Here is a 20,034-nt window from a genome sequence, read left to right on the forward strand (position 1 = left end):
TTTCCACTATTAATGAAAATAGAGCATCTAATAAGATTATCTAGGGGTATGCTCTCAAAACTAAGTTGGTTACAGCCAATTGTATTACTAAATGTGCATATCGATTTTAAACTAGATGAATTTTTAGTAATTTTCATATACTTTTGACGGAAGATTTGCTGAATGTTCTCAATAATAGGAGATATTTGCTCGTATAGAGTCGAATATGTGTTTTCAATGACATCAATGACAGATCGAGAATCACCTTCAATTAGTGCTTAGAGTTGATATTTTTCGGATGCCATTTTTGAAGAGCCATTAAAACGTAACTCTTCTTTTTTATTTTTCCTCCTTGTTAGCATTTAGTAGCATTTGTCAAAACAATGTCTCTTGGGATTGTTTCCACTGGTCGAGTTTTCTAATAAACTATTCATGCATAAACGAGGAATAGTTTAAAAATAGTGGAAAATTATGCAACTTTAAGGATGTAACTCTGAAATAAATCAAATGACTTTGGTTAAGTAGTTCTTATGAAATGAAGTGAGATATTTTTTTAAAAATTGAATAAAATATTATTATAATATTATTTTTATTTTAAAATTTTAAAAAAATTAAATTATTTATTATATTTTGTATAAGAGTTTAAAAAAATTATAATAATTATATGAGATGAAATACGATGAGATAATTTAATTTGGTGTAATAAAATCAACCTGCTCTTATTTACGCACCAATTGGAGTTTCTTTTCACGGTATGGTAACTGTGTTACTACGATCTGATATCATGCAAAATAAAACCTTTTCCGTAAAATTATGTGACGTGAAATAATTTTAAAAATAAAATAAAACCAATATGGGAAATTCCCTTTCCCCTTTTCCTCCATCAAATCATGACGCCACGTTTTGAACACTGTCCATCCGCAATTATGCATTGAGGGGGACATTATCACATGGCTCTAACTGTACTGGAGAGAAATCGTCTATAAAGACAATTTTATAAATATTTGATGGAAAATTATATTCTTGAGTAGGTGTAAACAATATACACAATAAAGTATTTATACCATATGATTTGATTTGGAAAAAAAATAAATTAAATATTACAAATTAAGTATTGTTATATTATTATAAGTGATGTATACGTTCTACAAATTGATTTGCAAATAGAAGAACCCATATATGATTTTTTTTCTGTGTGTACAACTAAGATTTATAGTTTATTTTAAAATCATATTTATTTTTTCTTTTCACAAAGATGCATGTTGATAACTTAATATTATAATATGGAGACAACTATTCTTCATTAAAAAATGCTAGATGTGTTTAAGAGAAATTTATAAAAAAATTTACTTATCTACGTGTAAAAAAAGTTATGAAATTTGAAATTTAAAAGAAAATTATTGATCGTGTTGTGCCAAAAAGCCTACAAATTAAGCGGTTGTAGGACAGCCTTAAAAACGGCACCGCATCAACAGATTCAACACGCAATTGAAATTCGCCAAAGCGCCAAAACTGCTACGAGAAAAAGGTTAAAAAACCACTCAAAACCAGGAACATCATTCCATTTCCCTCCCTGCCTCTCACTCTCTTCGATTCCCCCTTTCAAAATTTTAAACTCCCAAGCCGAGCGAGTTTCTTGCCTTGCTTGGTTCTAGAAAATGGAGATCGCATCGGTGCCGTTCGGTTCTTGCACCAAAGAGCACCAGAAGATCTACCAGGAATGGTTCAACCTTGCCGATTCAGGTACCTTTATTCTCTCGTCTTTTATTGTCAAACTCATCCTTTTGTATTAATCACCGAAGCATTTGCCACTATTCTTTTCTCCAGATGGAGATGCCCGTATTACCGGAAATGATGCCACTAAGTTCTTCGCGATGTCGAAGCTATCTCGGCCGGAACTCAAACAGGTCTCCCACTTTTCACCGTCTTTTTTGAGTTTTTGGATTTTACTTATCTATAGCTATATAGGTTTGTTAATTTCTTTTATTGGACTTTAGGAGGTTCGATTACCATTTACCGTTCGTGTATCCAAACTTCCAGTTCCATTATAGTAAGTGACGGATTAATCCGTACACCTGTTGTGGTGGAGTTAATTTTATGTTCGCCGTGATTCAGTTGAGTAGATTTATCTTCTATTATAAGAAGTTTCCTTGTTTAGATGAGATTGGTTCTCCCTACATGGCTAAACCGACATCACATTGTAATTTATCCTATCTTGATTGCCTCTATCGAGTTTCCAACTAAATAAGGAAAAGCATTTAGAGAGGCTTTTTTTTTTTTTTTTTTTTCTACTTGTTTCGGTCCTCGTAGTTTGTATTTCAGGAGACTTATTTTGCTTGTATTTGTTATTCTATTGTTAATTTCTTCTATTACTCCCATGATGAGTGGTTTCTGGAGATATATGAAGTACTCGAGTGTTCTAACTGTCCCTATGCATTTTTATGGGTTTATATTGACTTTACTATTTTGTCAATCTGAGTGGAAATCATTGTTCAGAACTCACATATTTTTTTTCCCTATTTGTTTTTAAAGGTTTGGGCAATTGCAGATTCAAAACGACAAGGGTTTTTAGGTTTTACAGAGTTCATCACTGCAATGCAGGTTGAATATTGTACATTTTCTTGCAGATTTTATCTAAACCTTAACTGATATCTAATTTTTGTAAAGTACAGCTGGTTTCCCTGGCACAAGCAGGACATGAATTAACCCCAGATCTCATTAAAACTGCAGGCAAGTTGAATAATATTTTTCATGCTGGCTTTGCTATTTTTCACACAATGGCAATGGGAAAGTTGCTTTAGAGCATCTCGAGTAGAGTTTTTCCCTATTGAGATCAATTATCGATTTCTAAATTGGGTTTATACCTCGCATTTATGTTAGTTAACGGAGGAGTTGTGCATTTGGATCCGATGAACCGTGCATCATAAACCTCACATCTTCATATATCTTGAATTAAACTTACATTAGCAAGGTGCCAAGTTGTTGGACCTTAAACTGTGGGAATCATTAAATTTGTAAGCATTTTCTAAAGCATCAACTTACTTATAAATGTTCGAAACTAATTTACATACTAAGCTTCTTGTACACCCCAGCCTTACATAGACCAAAACTTTAAAGATATGTTAAGAAAATACGGAAACATGTGGAAAACATCCCTCTCCAGATCATTTAAGTATAGCTTTAAGAATATTCATGTCATATGTCATTCACGCGTTGCTGCCTTTGCATCAACGACTTATGCTTTAAGCCTGATCCCTAGGAGCCTTGCTTGAATATTATGCTTCAAAGGCTATATAATCATTTTTTATCTTGTATTCTAGTTGTTCAAGTGAGGTTGACACATTTCCTTCAATTATTACAGAACACATCGAGAACATTAAACCTCCATTGATGGAAGGTTTGGATGGTTTAGTAGCTGTAAGCAGTCTTCCTTTCTTCCTTGGTACTTTATGGTTGAAATTATTAATGCCATTGATCCTTTTTCTTGTTCCTCTTTTCTTAGAAAACCAAGGCTTTGACGATAAATGACCACTCTGAAGTAAATGGTGCATAAATCTCCCAACCTATCGATGCTATGAGCGATTTTTTTAATTTGTCTCTTATTATGTGAATTTACCACTGCGATGCAGGAAGTGTTCAACTTCATCCACCGCCATCAGCTCAATGGTTTGGTTCAAAATCAGCAAAGAAAGTAAGATTTGTCTTCGAGAGGATTTATGATTTTTGCTTAATCTTTTATTCTGTCATCAATATTTGTCAGAAGTCAGATTATTGGTGCTTTCTTATGTTTTTGTTTATACTTTTGCTATAAGTCCCTGTTTAAAATTATCAAGCTCAATTTATCAATTAATGACTTTTATCCAATTGGTTTACTTTTCCTAGTGTTCTCCACACACCATATGAATGCTCAAGAGGCTTATGAAGATTCTCAGTTTCTCTCTATATACATACACGCACGCGCGCACAATGATATTTTTATAACGACTCCTCAATTTAAGTATGAAATTAGTATAATAGATTTGTGAACTTATTTGGGCAAAGTTCTTGTAGTGCATGGACAAGATCTGAACGGAAAATGATCAAATATATTCTCGAGGCACTTATGTATTGGTGAGGATATTTGTTTTCTGTGCATGTAATAATTTACCCTGCAGCATTGATGAGTTCACCACTTGATGGCTACTTCATTTTTATTGTCTTTAGGCCAATGTGTTTGTCGGAAGTTAATTATCCATACTTTTGATGGTTAAGTTTCTTGTATTCACAATTTTTTTACCTTATTTTTTAGAAAACTTGGTTTTATTTTTTGTTGAACTTTTGTTTTTCTTTTGGCAATATATTCTTTAACTATACAAGGTATGCTTGTTTATTATGGCAATGCCTTCCACTTTTCTTTTTAGCTAATGTGTTCCCTCCCTCATCCTCTCTTTCTCAGCTTCCTCCCAGTGCAGTTACATCTATTATTGATGGCTTGAAGAGATTGTACATTGAAAAGCTAAAGCCATTGGAAGTTACATATCGTTTTAATGATTTTGTATCGCCCTTTATGGTGAGCAGGCTCAATTTTGTTTTGATTTATATAACAATAGATTTATCTATTTTATCGGTTCAGTATAATCATCTTTTAAACTAGAGGTTGTGGTTTTGGTAATGGAGGCATTCTTCTTTTCCTAGATCCCAGTTGACTCTAGGTTTGAAAGCTAATGTAACTTTGAGGATTTATTTTTTGTTTGTACTTTTGCAGACTAACAGTGATTTTGATGCTAAACCCATGGTCATGCTTTTGGGTCAGTATTCAACAGGAAAGACAACATTTATAAAACATTTGCTTAGATGCAACTATCCAGGTTAGTTAAGTTCATTTATTGCCATGTGTTGATTCACATATTTCTACATGATTGGATCGCAATGTTAAATGTCCTTGACTTTTACACTCTTTCTCTTTGAATAGGAGCTCACATTGGTCCAGAGCCTACAACTGATAGATTTGTTGTTGTCATGGTATAATAAGTCATTCATTTTCCCTTGCTATTTATTAAGGCTTGTTAAGTTCATGTGGGATATGGGAGTGTTCAAAAATGATTTGGTCATGATAGAAATTGCCATTGTAGCTTTCATGTAAGTAGCAAGTTGTTTCTAAGCATTTTTTTCTCACACCCCAACCTTTTGTGATATTTCCATCTACATTGTTACACGAGACTGTGTAATAAATTAGTTTGACCTTATTTTTAAAGATCTAGCCATTGATCTAAAAGCCCTAGGACTATTGGATATTAATTTGGTTAGCTCTTTAATCCTCAACATCATAACATTTCACCACGCTTCTGAATTTAATATCCACGGTGGCCTACTCTGTCGACACTGATCTAGTGGTAGCCCTTTTCCTTTTGGTGGCTTTACTCATCTATTAGTATTCAATGACTTAACACTGTGTCTATACATAGTATCAAGACATTTTAATCCAGCTTATAAGTCGTCCCCCTTTGTGACTTGAACTCGTGGCGTGGTCCCTGATCTGATACCAATTGTTAAAGACCTAACTATTGATCCAAAAGCTCTAGGACTGTTGGATATTAATTTGGTTAAACCTTTAACCCTCAACATCATAACACTTGTGTCTAGATTTTGAAAGTGGTTGGGATTCTTTTGTGCAAATATTCTTTATGCGTTATAAAAGGTAATTGACATTAATAGCAAATATCTCATTGTGTCCTTGAATTCAGTCTGGACCTGATGAAAGAAGCATCCCGGGGAACACCATAGCTGTTCATGCAGAGATGCCATTTAGTGGTTTGACAACTTTTGGCGGAGCATTCTTATCAAAATTTGAGTGTTCTCAAATGCCTCATCCTGTGAGTAAATAAATTACTATTCTTTACATAACTGCTATCTAAGTATTATTTATTTAAACATATATATTGTAAGTATCATCATCATCACTTGAACAAGCTAATCTTTCTCCCTTGTGCTTCTAGCTTTTAGACCAAATTACGTTTGTGGATACCCCTGGGGTTCTATCTGGAGAAAAGCAACGAACACAAAGGAGTTATGATTTCACTGGTGTCATATCATGGTTTGCAGCAAAATGTGATCTGATTCTTCTTCTGTTTGATCCCCATAAACTTGATATCAGTGATGAATTCAAGCGTGTAATTTCATCTCTACGTGGTCATGATGACAAGATACGTGTTGTTCTAAATAAAGCAGACCAAGTTGACACCCAACAAGTGAGATATATAGCTAGCCTTTTAATTTCTCATTTCTGTGTTCATATATTTACTTTTAGTGGGTATCTTTTGATGAATGTATCTGACCTACTTATCTGTTGATGTCATAATTTTTAGCTGATGAGAGTTTATGGAGCATTGATGTGGTCACTCGGGAAAGTTTTGAATACTCCAGAAGTTGTGCGTGTTTATATTGGGTAGGTCATTTCTTTCTTCTAGGTATTTTCAATTGAGTATCATGTTTTTAAACAAACAGACAAATCATTTTCTAAGAGCTCAATAGGGTTATTTGGACATACCTATGTAAATTAATTATTTCATGCAGTTGAAAATGAGATTTAATGATTATTATCTTGTTGATCCTATCAAATGTACTTGGCAAGATTTTTTTTCATTGGTCTATGGTCATTGTTGAAAGGTTTTGAACATAAGGAATTCTCCACAACAATTGGTGAGGAGTTCGTTTGTATTTATAGATCTATTTTACATAGCATCAGTATCCTATTAGAATTGCATATCAGTATCCTATTAGTATTGCATATCAGTATCCTATTACAATTGTCTAACTTTGTACTCATCACAAGTCTTATCCTGATCTTATCTTCTTGTCTTCATCTTTATCTGTTTGAGTTTTGGTTCCATCTGAGTTCTCATACAACTCAATCTCTTCTATAATTGTAGAAAAATTCACTTTCATGGTCAAGCATGTTATTACAAGAAATTGAATAATTTGTATCCATAGTTTTGTTGTACTTGTCGATTAAATATAAACTTAAATGAAAATGTCATGATCCATCGAAATGCAATTGGTGCCATCAATATACCAATGCTAAATTAATGTCAATTAAAGAGTTTTATCATGGTGTCATACTTCTAGACTTTCGATTTTAGATCATGTCTTACATCCTGAATTAATGTCAATTCTTTTTTTTTTTTTTTTTTTTTTGCAGCTCATTCAATGAGAAGCCTGTTAATGAAGCTGCTGTGGGTCCAATAGGCCGGGATCTTTTTGAGAAAGAACAAGATGATCTCCTTGCAGATTTAATTGATATCCCAAAGAAGGCTTGTGATCGTCGAGTATGCTCACTGTATTCCCTTTTGCTTTAATAATTGGTCGTGCACACTGCACAAGATATATCTATATATTTTCCGATTGACAGTGTACTTGGGCTTCACCTATTTACTTGGATTCAATAAAATTTTATTTTACGTGTTGAAAAATATATGCATATGTATATTTTCAGATTTACATGCTCGCTAACTAGTCTGGTCGTCCATGTTGCAGATAAATGAATTTGTGAAAAGAGCAAGAGCTGCTAAGATTCACGCCTATATAATTAGTCACCTTAAAAAGGAGATGCCTGCCATGATGGGCAAAGCAAAGACCCAACAGCGACTTATTGAGAATCTGCAAGATGAATTTGGAAAGGTTTGTTTCTCTGCCTCTGTCTCTCTTTCTACTGTGCATGCAACTTTATTTTGATTCTGCAAAACAGATCCAGAGGGAGTTCCATCTTCCCGCGGGTGACTTCCCAAATGTCGAGCACTTCAGAGAGATCTTGAATGGTTACAACATCGACAAATTCGAGAAATTGAAGCCTAAAATGATTCAAGCAGTAGATGATATGCTTGGATATGAAATCCCAGAGCTCTTGAAGAATTTCAGAAATCCTTACGAGTGAAAACATTGCTAATTACATGAAACTATATAAGGTCCGGGTGATGATAGTTTCGCAACATGCTATGCATAAGCTTTTGGAAATCAGGAGTGCTATGTTTCATGCTTCGATATGTGTTTTTAATTAATACTTTCGATAAACTTGATTGGGACATGCAGCATTATTTCATCATAATTTAGCACCTTTGGTCTCATAAATTTTGTATATGCGCACTAGATTACTAGCAAAGGCAGCAGCAGCGTAAAAAATCTGTTAAAAGTTACTTGGTGATTTTATTGGAAAAATTATATTTTTAGAGTAAATATCCGATCATACTTGAACCTCAGCAAGCCGGAGCATAAAAATGAATTGCATCCGTCGTCGTCTCTTCTCGCAAACAGTTCATGGCTCCGTCAATTTTCGATTTCTTCGTCTCGTATTATAATATAATATATTTTGTCAATTTATCGCTTTACGTTGAAATTTTTTTACAGAAAAAAGAATAAAACTTTATATCTCTTGGGCATCTGTTCTGGGTACTTGTATGAAGGGATAGAGAGATGGCAGGCACTGTGTCGCGGGTATTGCAGGGGAAGGAGATTGAGATGAGATGAAACGCCTCATTTCATTTCACCTTATTTAATAATTTTATTATTATTTATAAATCATCTCAACTCAACTCATCTCATTATCCAAACAGCCACAAGAAAAAGATATTTGACGTAACTGACTTGCTTGGTGCTTCTCAAAACATGGCTGCGGATGCCAGCGTCGGATTATTCTGCTTATATAACCAGGAGAAACTCTTCCTCTTTCTTTAAAAGAAGAGGAGGAGAGACTCTGGTGGTAAGGTGAGGGAAGAAAGGATAATTTCACAGGTTATGTATATGTTTTGTTTTTCTCCTGATTTTCTTCTCAATAATTAATATTATAATGCCCATGCATTACTAGGTAGGGACCGCGTGAATGATGAAATGGATTCGAATTTCATCATCACCGTTTGCTGTATGCCACGCAACTAATTATAAGCACACAAGTACCTTTTGAATGGCAATCACTTTGGCAACTCAAATTCCTGACTTGTCAGTAACGAAATTTACTCGAAAACGAAACCATGACTAGAGATATTTGAATTTGGAAACCTGAATCCAACGAAGGAAGCCAGAAGAAATACAATGCATCTACATTTTCTCTTTCATAGGTGTGATTCATAAACTCGAATAAATGGAAAACATTTTTTTTTTTTTTTTTAAGGTAATGAACAAATGGAAGAAGGAACACCTGTTTAAAGAGGTAATGAACTAGAATGGGGAACATTATTGTACATGTCATAAACATCAAGAATATGAACGCAAATGGGATTTTCATAAACAACTCACACTATCAAATAAATACAAATTAAAATAATTAGAAGATAAAACATACATAACTGATAATTCTAATTTCCGTGGTAGAACAACTGGGAGTAGCAAACATCTCAAACCACTCGAGGCAACTCAACGACTTATGTACATATCAAATTAGCAAAAACCATAATTTGCAGCTTCCTCGCAATACACCATCTTCTAGCTGCTGCTGCTGCTGCCTTTTTTTTTTTTTTTTTTTTGAAAGGTAACAATATCTTCTAGCTTCTTGATAGCTTTGATCCTTTTTCCCTGTTATCGCATAACTTATGCATCCTTAGGACATAAATTTCGAAGTAGAGTTTCATTGACTATCACAGGATCTTCAGCCTACTCTCATCTTCTAGGGTAACTTACATACACTTGAAATTTGGACAGGAAAGAAGTGTGTGGTCAGGCAAATTTGCATATTTCCATCACTTTGCCCTTCCAATATTTACCTGTAACATAATCAAAACCTAAAGATACGCAAAATTTTTACACAGGAACCACATCGGCATTTTGATTTTCATCACATGTCAAAATTAGTCCTTCAACATAAGTTGGGAGAAGGCAACGGATCCACTGACAGCCTGTTGAGACAGGCTCTGCTGGTGGAACAATCATAAGTACATTTTCATGGCGCCGGACAACCCCCATCACACTTACAGTGCTCCCTTCTTTGATATACCTGATATACAAGAAACATACACTATGAAGCATACAGTCTGCAGATTCTATTACGTTGAGAAGCATGGAATTTAAAAAAAAAAATACTCAAAAAAGAAAGTAATTGGCATACCCTTCTTTGAGTCGCATTACACGATCATCACTAGAGAGGCTGCGATCAGCTAGCCATCGTAAAAAGCTCGGAGATAAGTCTTTGTTTTCCTTTGTTACATCAACTACAGTAGCTGGTTTGACAAATGGAGCAACCTTAGCCCCATAACCTGCCTTTACTAGTGCTCTCAACCCAGATTGGAAGTCTGATATGTAAAAGTCAGCTACATATTTCTGTTCATTGAAAGTAACCAAATTATTATTGGCCAAAATTATTAGAGTAGATCAATAAGAACAGTTCCCCAAACTAACCTCGGAATATCTAGATCCCCATGAAAAGCAACGATGTTTTGGATGTGCAGATTTTCCACCACATCCTTTATATTCATACAATTCTGTGGAAACATATACACACCTAGGTACCCTCTGGTACGATGACTCCAAAGGAATACTGCCACAGGTCACAACCTGCATGAAAGATAAATATGGCACATTACTTCTCAAGAAAATAGCAAGAATGGAAAAATGATACCTTTTTTCATAAGTATAGAGATGTGAAACAGAAACCTATAAACAAATCCTTTTTTCAACTATAGCTTTCCTCTCTCTCTCTCTCTCTCTCTCTCTCCCTCTTCCAAAATTATGACAATGTACTTATTAATCAGCAGTGAAATTGCACAAATATACCATTAAGAACTTCTACAACAAAAGAAATTCCAATTACAGTCTGTGCATTATGATGTTGGCTGATCTATTTATCTTGAGCAAGTGGATGCTGCCCAAATCAGCTACTGATGATAAAGGCCACCAGTAAATACCAAAATTCCATCTAAAACATCCAGTTATTTTTTATCCTTTCTCCAAGAATAATCCTCTAAACCAAAACTCCTATTAGGATTCTTTTTTTTTATCAGCGACTCCTATTAGGAACTTTTATACAGCTCACTGTAGTGCTTCCTCATAAATAGGTTACTTTGATTTCCACATTATAGCAATTCCTTCAATCTACCAAGTACTAACTAACCTTAATGCTTTATTATGGTTCTAACACCAGATTTATAGATGAAGTCGAGATCTTAAAGTCTTGAATTATTCTTTCCTCAAGTCTTTTTCTTTTTCACCACCAGCTCATATAGTTTCCAGGCCTACTAAAAACCAATATCAACCAGGAATTTGCCATATATATTCAACACGTGAGTTTTAGAAGCCTCCACAATGAAAGCCAAGGGGTTAGTCCTGCATATGACATAAAACGAAGAAAAAGAATGCAAAGTTCAAAGGTGAATCAGAGTTTAAAAGGAAGTTGGGTGTTCAACAACATATTCTACCCAACAAAATTCAAGAGATTGCATCAACTTGTCAACATTAAAGGCAAATGATGCCAACTTTCAAATGCATCAACCTTATCATTTCACTGGTATAGATGCATTTACTAATCAGTCTACGGGAGCCTTTTAAGAAATTACAAAAGTTTAGGGGCCTTTATAGGCATCCAAATAGTTTATATGTGCTGTAGTAGTGAAAATATCAGGGTAGAATAAAATATTATCATCAGAGAACCCATTTCCAAAGCGGGTTCTAGGTCACTTGTGGCATTCTATATCCTTTAACCTCCAAAGAAGCAAGGCATGGTCCCTTGCAAATTCTAACAAGCACATGCAACCCAGAAATTATCCTTGAAGTTTTGCTTGCAGTACTCCATTTTTAACATGGACCCAAAACCATCAATAAGTTTCTAACTCAGTGCAAGTAAATGACTGACATCGAAATAATTGCATCGTTGCATATGCAATATCTACAACCCTAATAATGGAACAGGACGACTCCCAAAAATAATAATAACAATAATCATTAAATAAGTAAGCAGATTATAATCTTCACCATATCCGACATTTCAATCTCAACTGAACCTGCACGGGTCAGATCATAAAACTCGTCCAGATTCCAGTCCACCTATTACATATGACCCTTGGTGAAAAAGAAAAAAAAATGTCGATTTCTGTCTTAGTTCTCCAGCCCCCCACCAGCCCGTCGCCCAGCCAACTAATAAATGAATATTAGTTATTAATCATGACTAATAAATGAATATTAGAACAATTACCTAATCAAGTAAATCAACATTACGACAACGATGATTGATTCCTCTTAAAACCTGTCGATTGAGTAATTAAAATCAAAACCATTATTATTTATTAAATATTTGAGATTTTACCATCCGGAAAACTATAAACTGTCTATCCTAATTCGCTTTCATTGACAAAACCCCACCTAAAAAATACGAATATCTAATTTCACAAATTTCCATCCCATTCCATTCCGTTATTAAAGTATGGATATGGAGTATGTAAAAAGAAAGGGAAAGTGAAGAGACACATGGGAGAAATTACCCCAGTAACCTTGACGTACTGTCCGTCGACAGCACCTCTGAGCTCAGCGTCAGGGTACCTCCTCGCAAACCCTAGCAACCCTCTTCTTCTCCAAACCAAATTCCAAGTGACCACCACGAGCACCGCCGGCAGAACCACCCCACCCACCGCCACCAGTACCACCGCCTTCTTCACTGCCACCATTAGGAACGCTCCCACCAGCAAGCCCATCGCCACCGCCACGACCACGACCCACACCGCTGCCTTCGGCACTGCCATCGAGCCCACCCGTCTCACCTTATCTGCCGCCAAGCTCGTTACGGACGGTCCGTAAACCGCCTTCCCTGAAGATTCCATGTGAGCCGACGACCGCCTGCCCGTCGAGGATCCAAGGAGTGGGCCGGACCCAATGGGACCGGAGGTGATGAGCCCGGTGGGCTGGAGCGTCATCGGTCCCGACGATTTCTTCGGCATCGGACCAGAGTTGGTGTGCTTCGAGCTCATTGGGCCTGAGTTGGAACCGGATCGGACCGATCCGCTGTTGTGTTGAGAGGAGGAGGAGGGGCGTGATGACTTGGAGGGCGGCGGGGCGTTGGCTGAAGGATCGAGGACCTGGATGTCAAACATTTTTCCGAGTTCACCGGATTTCTTAACGTCACCGCCGGTGTAGGGCACGGCGCGTGAACCCATTGTGGGCTGGCGCTCCTTGACCTGCTCCGGCCTCCCTGACACGTAGAGCCCATTGCTGAGCTGGTGCGACGTGATTCGACTACTCATTTCTCTGCAGAGAGCGAGACTGTGTGTGTTTGTGTACGTGCTGTGAAGTGTGAGAGTGTGCGTAGGTGTGGAGGAGGTGAATGGAGGTGATGGTGGCCAAGTGGGGGAGTTATGGGGTTGCCGAGGATGAAATGGCGGAAATGAGAGTTACTTTTCTTGTATTGACGTGCGTATCCTTGTCTTGAAATGGCGGTACAGTGTTTGTTCCTGAGTGAGTTCACTCTCCGAGGCTGACGCGTCACACTCATTAGTCTTTTTTTTTTTTATCAGATCACACTCATTAGTCATTACTTACCTTTTTGTTATATTTTTTTTTTTGTTGCTCTCTTTTTTTTACACTACTTTGAGATAATATACTTTTATTAATGTTATGGTTATATATTAAATATAATACAATTTTCTATTTTTTTATGATTATCCCTACTTAATATTTTCTTACATTGTTAATGGTATTATAAATAATAATATCCCCTAATTATTAACTTATTAATTAAATATGTGTGTGTGTAAAACTTCTTTTCTTAAACTAAAGATCTTGAGAACTGCAACATGAAAATATTTATTTTTAATAATAGTGTAAAGAGAAGAAAATTGATAATAAATATAATTATTACACACTTCTTTAAGCTTATAAAAATAAAAAAATAAAAAATTTTCTTAATATATATAATATTTTAAAAAATACTATATAATCCAGTATGAAGAAATAATTTTTTAAGCAAGTACACTTTAGAAAAATAAAACTGCCCGAAGCTATCTAACTCAAGATTATACAAATTATTTTTAAAGATTAATTCGAAGAATCTTATCAAAAGAAAGGAAAATGAAATGTTTGAAGGGAAATAAATAAGAAAAATATTAGATATAATTATAAAGTGTTTAAATAACTTGTATTTTTATTTTAAAAAATAAATATCTATGAGATTTATATTAAAAAACTTATTTTTTTAGTTATAAATTTTAATTGTTTAAATAAAAAATATTGTATTTATAATTATATTTAATATTATACAATAAATAATTCAAAAAAAAAGTTAAGGGGAGGACTGAGGAGAAATGCATGGGAGGATGAGCATCTAGTAAAAAATCCTTGTCGTCTTTGAAAAGCAGTTGTTCTTCTTCTCAATCATATGTCGCATCCATGGGACACAACGTAGATCTGCTGTGGCCAGAAGATCTTCTGGGTTTTTGTAAATTTTCTGTTATTCTTTTCTTGGTAACTCCAGATAGATCAACGGTTCAGGACAGAATCCAATCACTCACCCCCTCTCTTCGGTGGCCACCGAATCATCTGTGGACGTAGCAGCGTCCAAATTCGGAGTTCCAACTGGGACCCAATCATTTGCCTCGGTAGATCTACAATCCTCATCATGGCCTGGAACATGGGACCTACTGTTTCCTCGAATCTAACGGTGTCAGTCGAATCAGTCGCGAGTTGTCTGTCAAAAAAACACATCCGTGGTTAAATTTCATAGAATTTGTGAAGTACTGGAGGGTAATGTCGGGAAGTTTATTGTTCTAGACGGTCGGCAGCGTTGAACACTCTCATATAGCTAGCTATAGGGACGAATATATCCTCGTAGATAGGAGCCGTCTAGAATCTAGATTTATTTTTTTAAATGCTTTTATTACGATAGTTGACTGTGTTGGCAAGTGAGAGTTTAATAAGCACGTGTTTATTTATAGGGCCATTATTAATATATCCACTCCCGTCCCTGTGTCAGAGCGCGGGAGTGGACTCTTGATCCGTCCATCCGATTCCGCCATTGTTAATTTGTTAAAAAGAAAAAAAAAAATTTTAAAAAATTCACAACAATAAGTAATACACATCAAATTCCCAACACAATATAATACACAATAATAAACAAAATACAAATCAACCGATTTGAACAAGAAATAACGAAAAAAAAAAACCCTTAACTACAAAAAAATTCCAAAACTACAAAAAAAAAACTCACTAACGTCAAATTCAAAGAAGAGGAGAAGTCGAGGAGGAAGATGAAGAGTAGTAGAGAATGGCGACTGCAAGAGAGAGGGAGGGCAATAACCGTATTGGGTTAACCCCCACAATGTTGTTGTTTCGGTGTTCATTTAATAAAAAGAATTTCGTTACCAAAATAACTTGATTTTGATAATGAACATTTATATGTATGTATGTATATATATATATATATATATGTTTTGGGTTAGGCCGGAGGTGGGCCTGGCCCTAGCCCACTTCTCATTCCTGCCTTTGATTCCCTTGTGGGGCAGGGGCCCTACCCCCACGTGGGCGAGCAGGATTGCCTATAAGACTCATTTTATTAATTTTACATGTGGGGTTAGGGCAGGGTCGAGGCAGTGGATGGTTGGGTGGTTGGGGTTAGAGCCCCGCTGCCTTAGCCCTATAAGCGTGAGCCTTGAATATACATTACATAAGTTTTAGAGTAGTGTTATGTGTAATTATAATTTTATGTATGTGGCTCATTTTATTGATTTTACTTTTAAACTTAAATTTAAAATTTCATAATCTCCTGTTTATCAATAGCTGGCACATCAGTATGTATTATTATATAAGTAAAAATTATAAATATAAAAGAAAAAATTTAAATTTTAACCGATTGTGAAACTAACATCCACATATTATAACATGCAATAAATGAGAGTTTATTGAATAGAATTTCACATTATCTAAAAAAAAAAATTTGCATTGACAATAATTTTAATGAACTGATCAATTAATATAAAATTAACCGGTTCTTTTGAAATATAAATCCATTTAGAATTAATACTTGGAGATTATATTATATAATGATTTATACTTATGAGTTTATAAGTAAGAAAATAAGATAACACCAGTTTTTGTTACAATTGATTTATACGAGGTTATGTTATTCGCAGAATAATCCGGACACATGGACTTATAATTTGTTTTCATATTTAAGTTCACCGAATGAACTGGATCACATGGACAGCTTATATTTTGTTTTAGCAACTGTATGAAAATTTTGAAAAGAGAAATATTTGCTCTATCTATAATAAATTTTACAAGAATTTATATAACATTATTACAAGAAAACTGTTTATTTGTAGTAAGCTATTTCCTGTGAAAATGACTATTTTTTACTAAAATAAATATATTTTCGTCACAAATAGTCATTCTCGTATTAAATAATCTGTCACAAATGTACTTTTTTCTTGTAATGCGTATTAGACTTCAAGTTTTGTGTAAGTTTACAATCTACCATCATACATAAAGTCAGCTGGTAAGTTTATAAATTTATTTTTATAAAATAAATCCAACACTTTTAACTTTTTGAATAAGTACTGGTAGAGATTTCAAAAAATATGTATGATAAACTTTAAAGGGTTATTGTGGCGGCAGACTTTCCGATATATAGATAGTTGTTAACTTGTTATGTGATCTTAAAGCCTCCCCTTTTAAAAAGGATTCCTGCTTGCTTCCCTGGTTGGTTTTGAATTTTAAAGTAAAGTTTGCTTGCTAGCTTTGCATCTTGGTTTTGTTCTCAAAGATATATAACAAGAGATAAAACTTCTTAACTGTCTTATCCACACACAAGTTTGTCATTTAATCAAGACCATCCATCATCCCAATCATCCTAACCAACCTTGTCTTTTAGCTCTTTTCCCAAGTGGGCATGGCATCATTCTCCTACAGGAAACTCAATTTGAAAGTAGTAGTTCTGTTCCCCCAAAGTGTCGAATCGAATCCTCTTATATATAATTTGATCAGACATTTGAAATCATCATGTGTATGAATGAAACCTTTTCATGTAAAATAACATATTAATATGATTTAATATCAACATAATTGGTCCACCAAAATCATGGCTAGCTTAATTAGGAGGTCTCATTCTTAGTTAGATGTCTTAAACAATCATCATCATAACTTCAGGAAGAAAAAAAAAAAAAAAAACAGGTTGATACCCTATTAAGGAAACAGCTTTGACTTTCATTAATAATTAGTTTTGAGTCCATCTAGATAGTGTAATAGACTCAATTTTGAATTGCTTTTGAAACTTTAAATGAAACGAAAAGGATAATCGCCCATCGCTTTCGGGTCTTTTTCCAAAAGGGAAGGGTGGAGGTTCGTGCATGCATGACCTTTTGTTTCTTTAATATAAAGTGTACGTTACTGTGTACATGCAGCAAAGGTTTTTGGTATGGTGCTCGGCCACTCTTGTATTTGTTTATAGACGGCCTTTTGCTCGGTATATTTATTGATAATGCTGTAAGTATTGGTACGTACTCCGCCATGGATGACCTCCATTGTCGACAGTGTGTTTTACCTCCCAACAACACCATTAGCAGATCAGTCTTTTATATATCAATTAATGTCAAGTTGCTTGGCATATATGCTTTGTTTGCTGTTTCAATTGATTTTGAGGGAGGAAGTTGGCTTTAATTGAGTTAATTATTTGGAGGCACAGTGTCATCAAATCCTGGCTGTAACATCGATACTATTAACCACTTTATGCTTTGAACTTTGTTCTTATCAAGGTTTTTCATGGTATTAATGAGTCCCTTTAACAGCATGTAATAATTGTTGAAAATCATGATGAGAAGTGTTAGATTTATAAAAGTAAACTTACAAACTGATATGATTTAAAGTTGTACATTAGATTGTAAAGTATCTTTTACTATAAAATAAATATGATGTTTCACATCAAGACACATCAATTTATGAATTTATTTTCGTAAGATGTCTTTGTGAATCTAGTAAATCATAGTAGGTTTAAGGTTATTATCATTATAATGTGTTTGTTTTTCTTTTTATGAAAATTCATTTTTATTTTTCTAGTTCTTTCAGTGTTTTGGAATCAATTTGATCTCCTCCGGAAAAGGCCTGTGATATGTCTTTTAATATCAGCAACAACCCCTGACTCGCATAGTCACACATTGCTTGGAATTAAAATATATAAATTTCTTTCATTCATTTTATTTGAATTTCCACTTTTCTATATCACTTTCTCCTCTCTCTCTTTCTCAATTACAAGTCAAGTAAAATTAAAAAATAAAAATCTTTAAGGACAATCATACTTATATAAGAGAATGCTACATATAGTTACTTTTATATATTTCTTACACACTCTATTGATGTGATTGACCAAAGCCGTTATTTTATATTTAAAAAAAGTAACGCACCAATCACATTAGTGAAATGTACAAAAAATATACAAAATGACTGCACATAAAATTTTTATTTATATAATTTGGTAACCCACTCTAAAATTGAGTAATTCTATATACAACTGTGAAGTGCGTAAATATCGTATAATCGTTTTGAAAAAGAGTAAAATCTACTATTAAAAAATTATTATTTTTATATGAGTCTCATATTTTATTATTTTTTTTAAAATAATTACATAACAGTTACTTAATTTATAATCGTAAACATCTTTTATCTACAAAATTTAGTGCACATGGGCCATCTCAGGCAGAGTAGAGTGGCTAATATTCATATTGGCTGCTAACGAGCCTATAAAAATTAAGTGTGTAGGGCTTTGAAAGCTACACGCTTTAAGCTTTACCCAATTATTATGGCTCATATACGAAAGAGATTGGACTTTCAGGCTGAAATGTGGGTTGTGGGACGGGAGGACATGTTGAATGAGTCCATCATTATTTACACGGTTCTATACCTCGTGAACACTTTCCTCAAATTTTAAACAAAAAATATGATGGAAAGACCAACTTTTTAGAACATGAAATCTAAGGATTATACATTATTTTTTTGTAAACCCGTAATTTTTGTCTCTATTTTCTTTCAGGAATTCTACTCATCAGCTATTATTTATTCAGAAATTCTACTCATCAGCTATTATTTATTCATACATCCCACAATTACAATTCTTTTTTTTTTCATAGAGTGTGCGGCGTGCGGGGTGTGGAGTAGTTAATAGCGACTAATAAGAAAAGATTTTTCATTTTCCTCCATTTTCATGAAAAAATATTGTGGTCTTGACTCTTGATAATATAAAGGTTAAATACTAAAATGATTCATATTGTTTGTCCGAACCCATCAAATTAATTAATGTTTGTCATGATTTTTAGGTTTATATTTTATCCAGCAGTGTTACAATTATAAAGACATTTCACAAAAATAAACTCACAAACTAACGTGATTTACGTTAAATCTACCACATCAAGTCACGTCAATTTGTAAGTTTACTTTTATAAAATTATTTTGTGACTAGTTAGATCATTTATCTAGTTCACTTTGTATTAGATATGGAGATTTTAAACAACAGAGATAATTTGACTGAACTCGATAACATTCAAGTGTAAAAAAGAAAATTGAAGATAATCACATAACGTAATTGAACCGATTGACATTTGAGGGTACAAAAGTGGAGATAATTTAGTATCTGTTACCAATCCATAATGTGATTGAAAACAAGATAGAGTTTTTTTTTAAAAAGAAAAACAAGATAATGTGATTGAAAACAAGATAGAGTTGATAGATATGAAGAGGAAGAAAGTGAATATATACCCAACTCCTCCTACATTTCAGGGTTTTGCCCTTTCATTAATGTTCTTGTTCCTTCGTTTAAAAAGACAAAAAAAAAAAAAAAAAGTAAAACATCTTCGAGTTTACTCAGCAAGATCTTATCTAACTGTCCAAACATAGCCTGAGCTTGAACTAATCTAGAGTTTTGCACGTTAAATATGCTTGGTATGATTTCATTATAAATACGACAAAAAGTCAAAAGACACATTTTTTACACTCTGGCTGAAGGGGTAGACTTTCATATTAAATGAAATCTTAAATATTTTTTTTTTATAATTTTATATTGAGTAATGTTAGATACATTTTTAGGGTGTGTAAGTTTTGCATATTCATTTTGAAAAAAAATGAGGTCCA

The 20,034-nt window shown here is 34.1% G+C and overlaps 2 protein-coding genes across 2 annotated transcripts; one reads left to right on the forward strand and one right to left on the reverse strand.

The window, feature by feature from the left end:
- The first annotated feature begins 1,495 nt into the window (after positions 1 to 1,495).
- Positions 1,496 to 8,066, forward strand: LOC121266481 (EH domain-containing protein 1-like). Its single transcript, XM_041170320.1, has 16 exons — positions 1,496 to 1,722; positions 1,807 to 1,886; positions 2,512 to 2,580; positions 2,652 to 2,709; positions 3,341 to 3,396; positions 3,482 to 3,524; positions 3,609 to 3,670; positions 4,415 to 4,528; positions 4,724 to 4,826; positions 4,931 to 4,980; positions 5,703 to 5,831; positions 5,955 to 6,206; positions 6,324 to 6,403; positions 7,157 to 7,283; positions 7,492 to 7,635; positions 7,703 to 8,066. Exons 1-16 carry the CDS (start codon positions 1,638 to 1,640, stop codon positions 7,886 to 7,888), a joined length of 1,638 nt encoding a protein of 545 aa, XP_041026254.1. The 5' UTR covers positions 1,496 to 1,637; the 3' UTR covers positions 7,889 to 8,066.
- A 1,144-nt stretch (positions 8,067 to 9,210) lies between these two features.
- On the reverse strand, positions 9,211 to 13,271 carry LOC121265307 (uncharacterized membrane protein At1g16860-like). Its single transcript, XM_041168881.1, has 4 exons — positions 12,414 to 13,271; positions 10,339 to 10,494; positions 10,049 to 10,260; positions 9,211 to 9,937 (listed from the first exon to the last, which is right to left on the reverse strand). The coding sequence occupies exons 1-4, from the start codon at positions 13,167 to 13,169 to the stop codon at positions 9,745 to 9,747; spliced, it is 1,317 nt and encodes a 438-aa protein (XP_041024815.1). The 5' UTR covers positions 13,170 to 13,271; the 3' UTR covers positions 9,211 to 9,744.
- Positions 13,272 to 20,034: the final 6,763 nt, after the last annotated feature.

Source organism: Juglans microcarpa x Juglans regia, chromosome 5D (genome assembly GCF_004785595.1).
Source record: "Juglans microcarpa x Juglans regia isolate MS1-56 chromosome 5D, Jm3101_v1.0, whole genome shotgun sequence".
In the NCBI taxonomy this organism is placed as follows: Eukaryota; Viridiplantae; Streptophyta; class Magnoliopsida; order Fagales; family Juglandaceae; genus Juglans; species Juglans microcarpa x Juglans regia.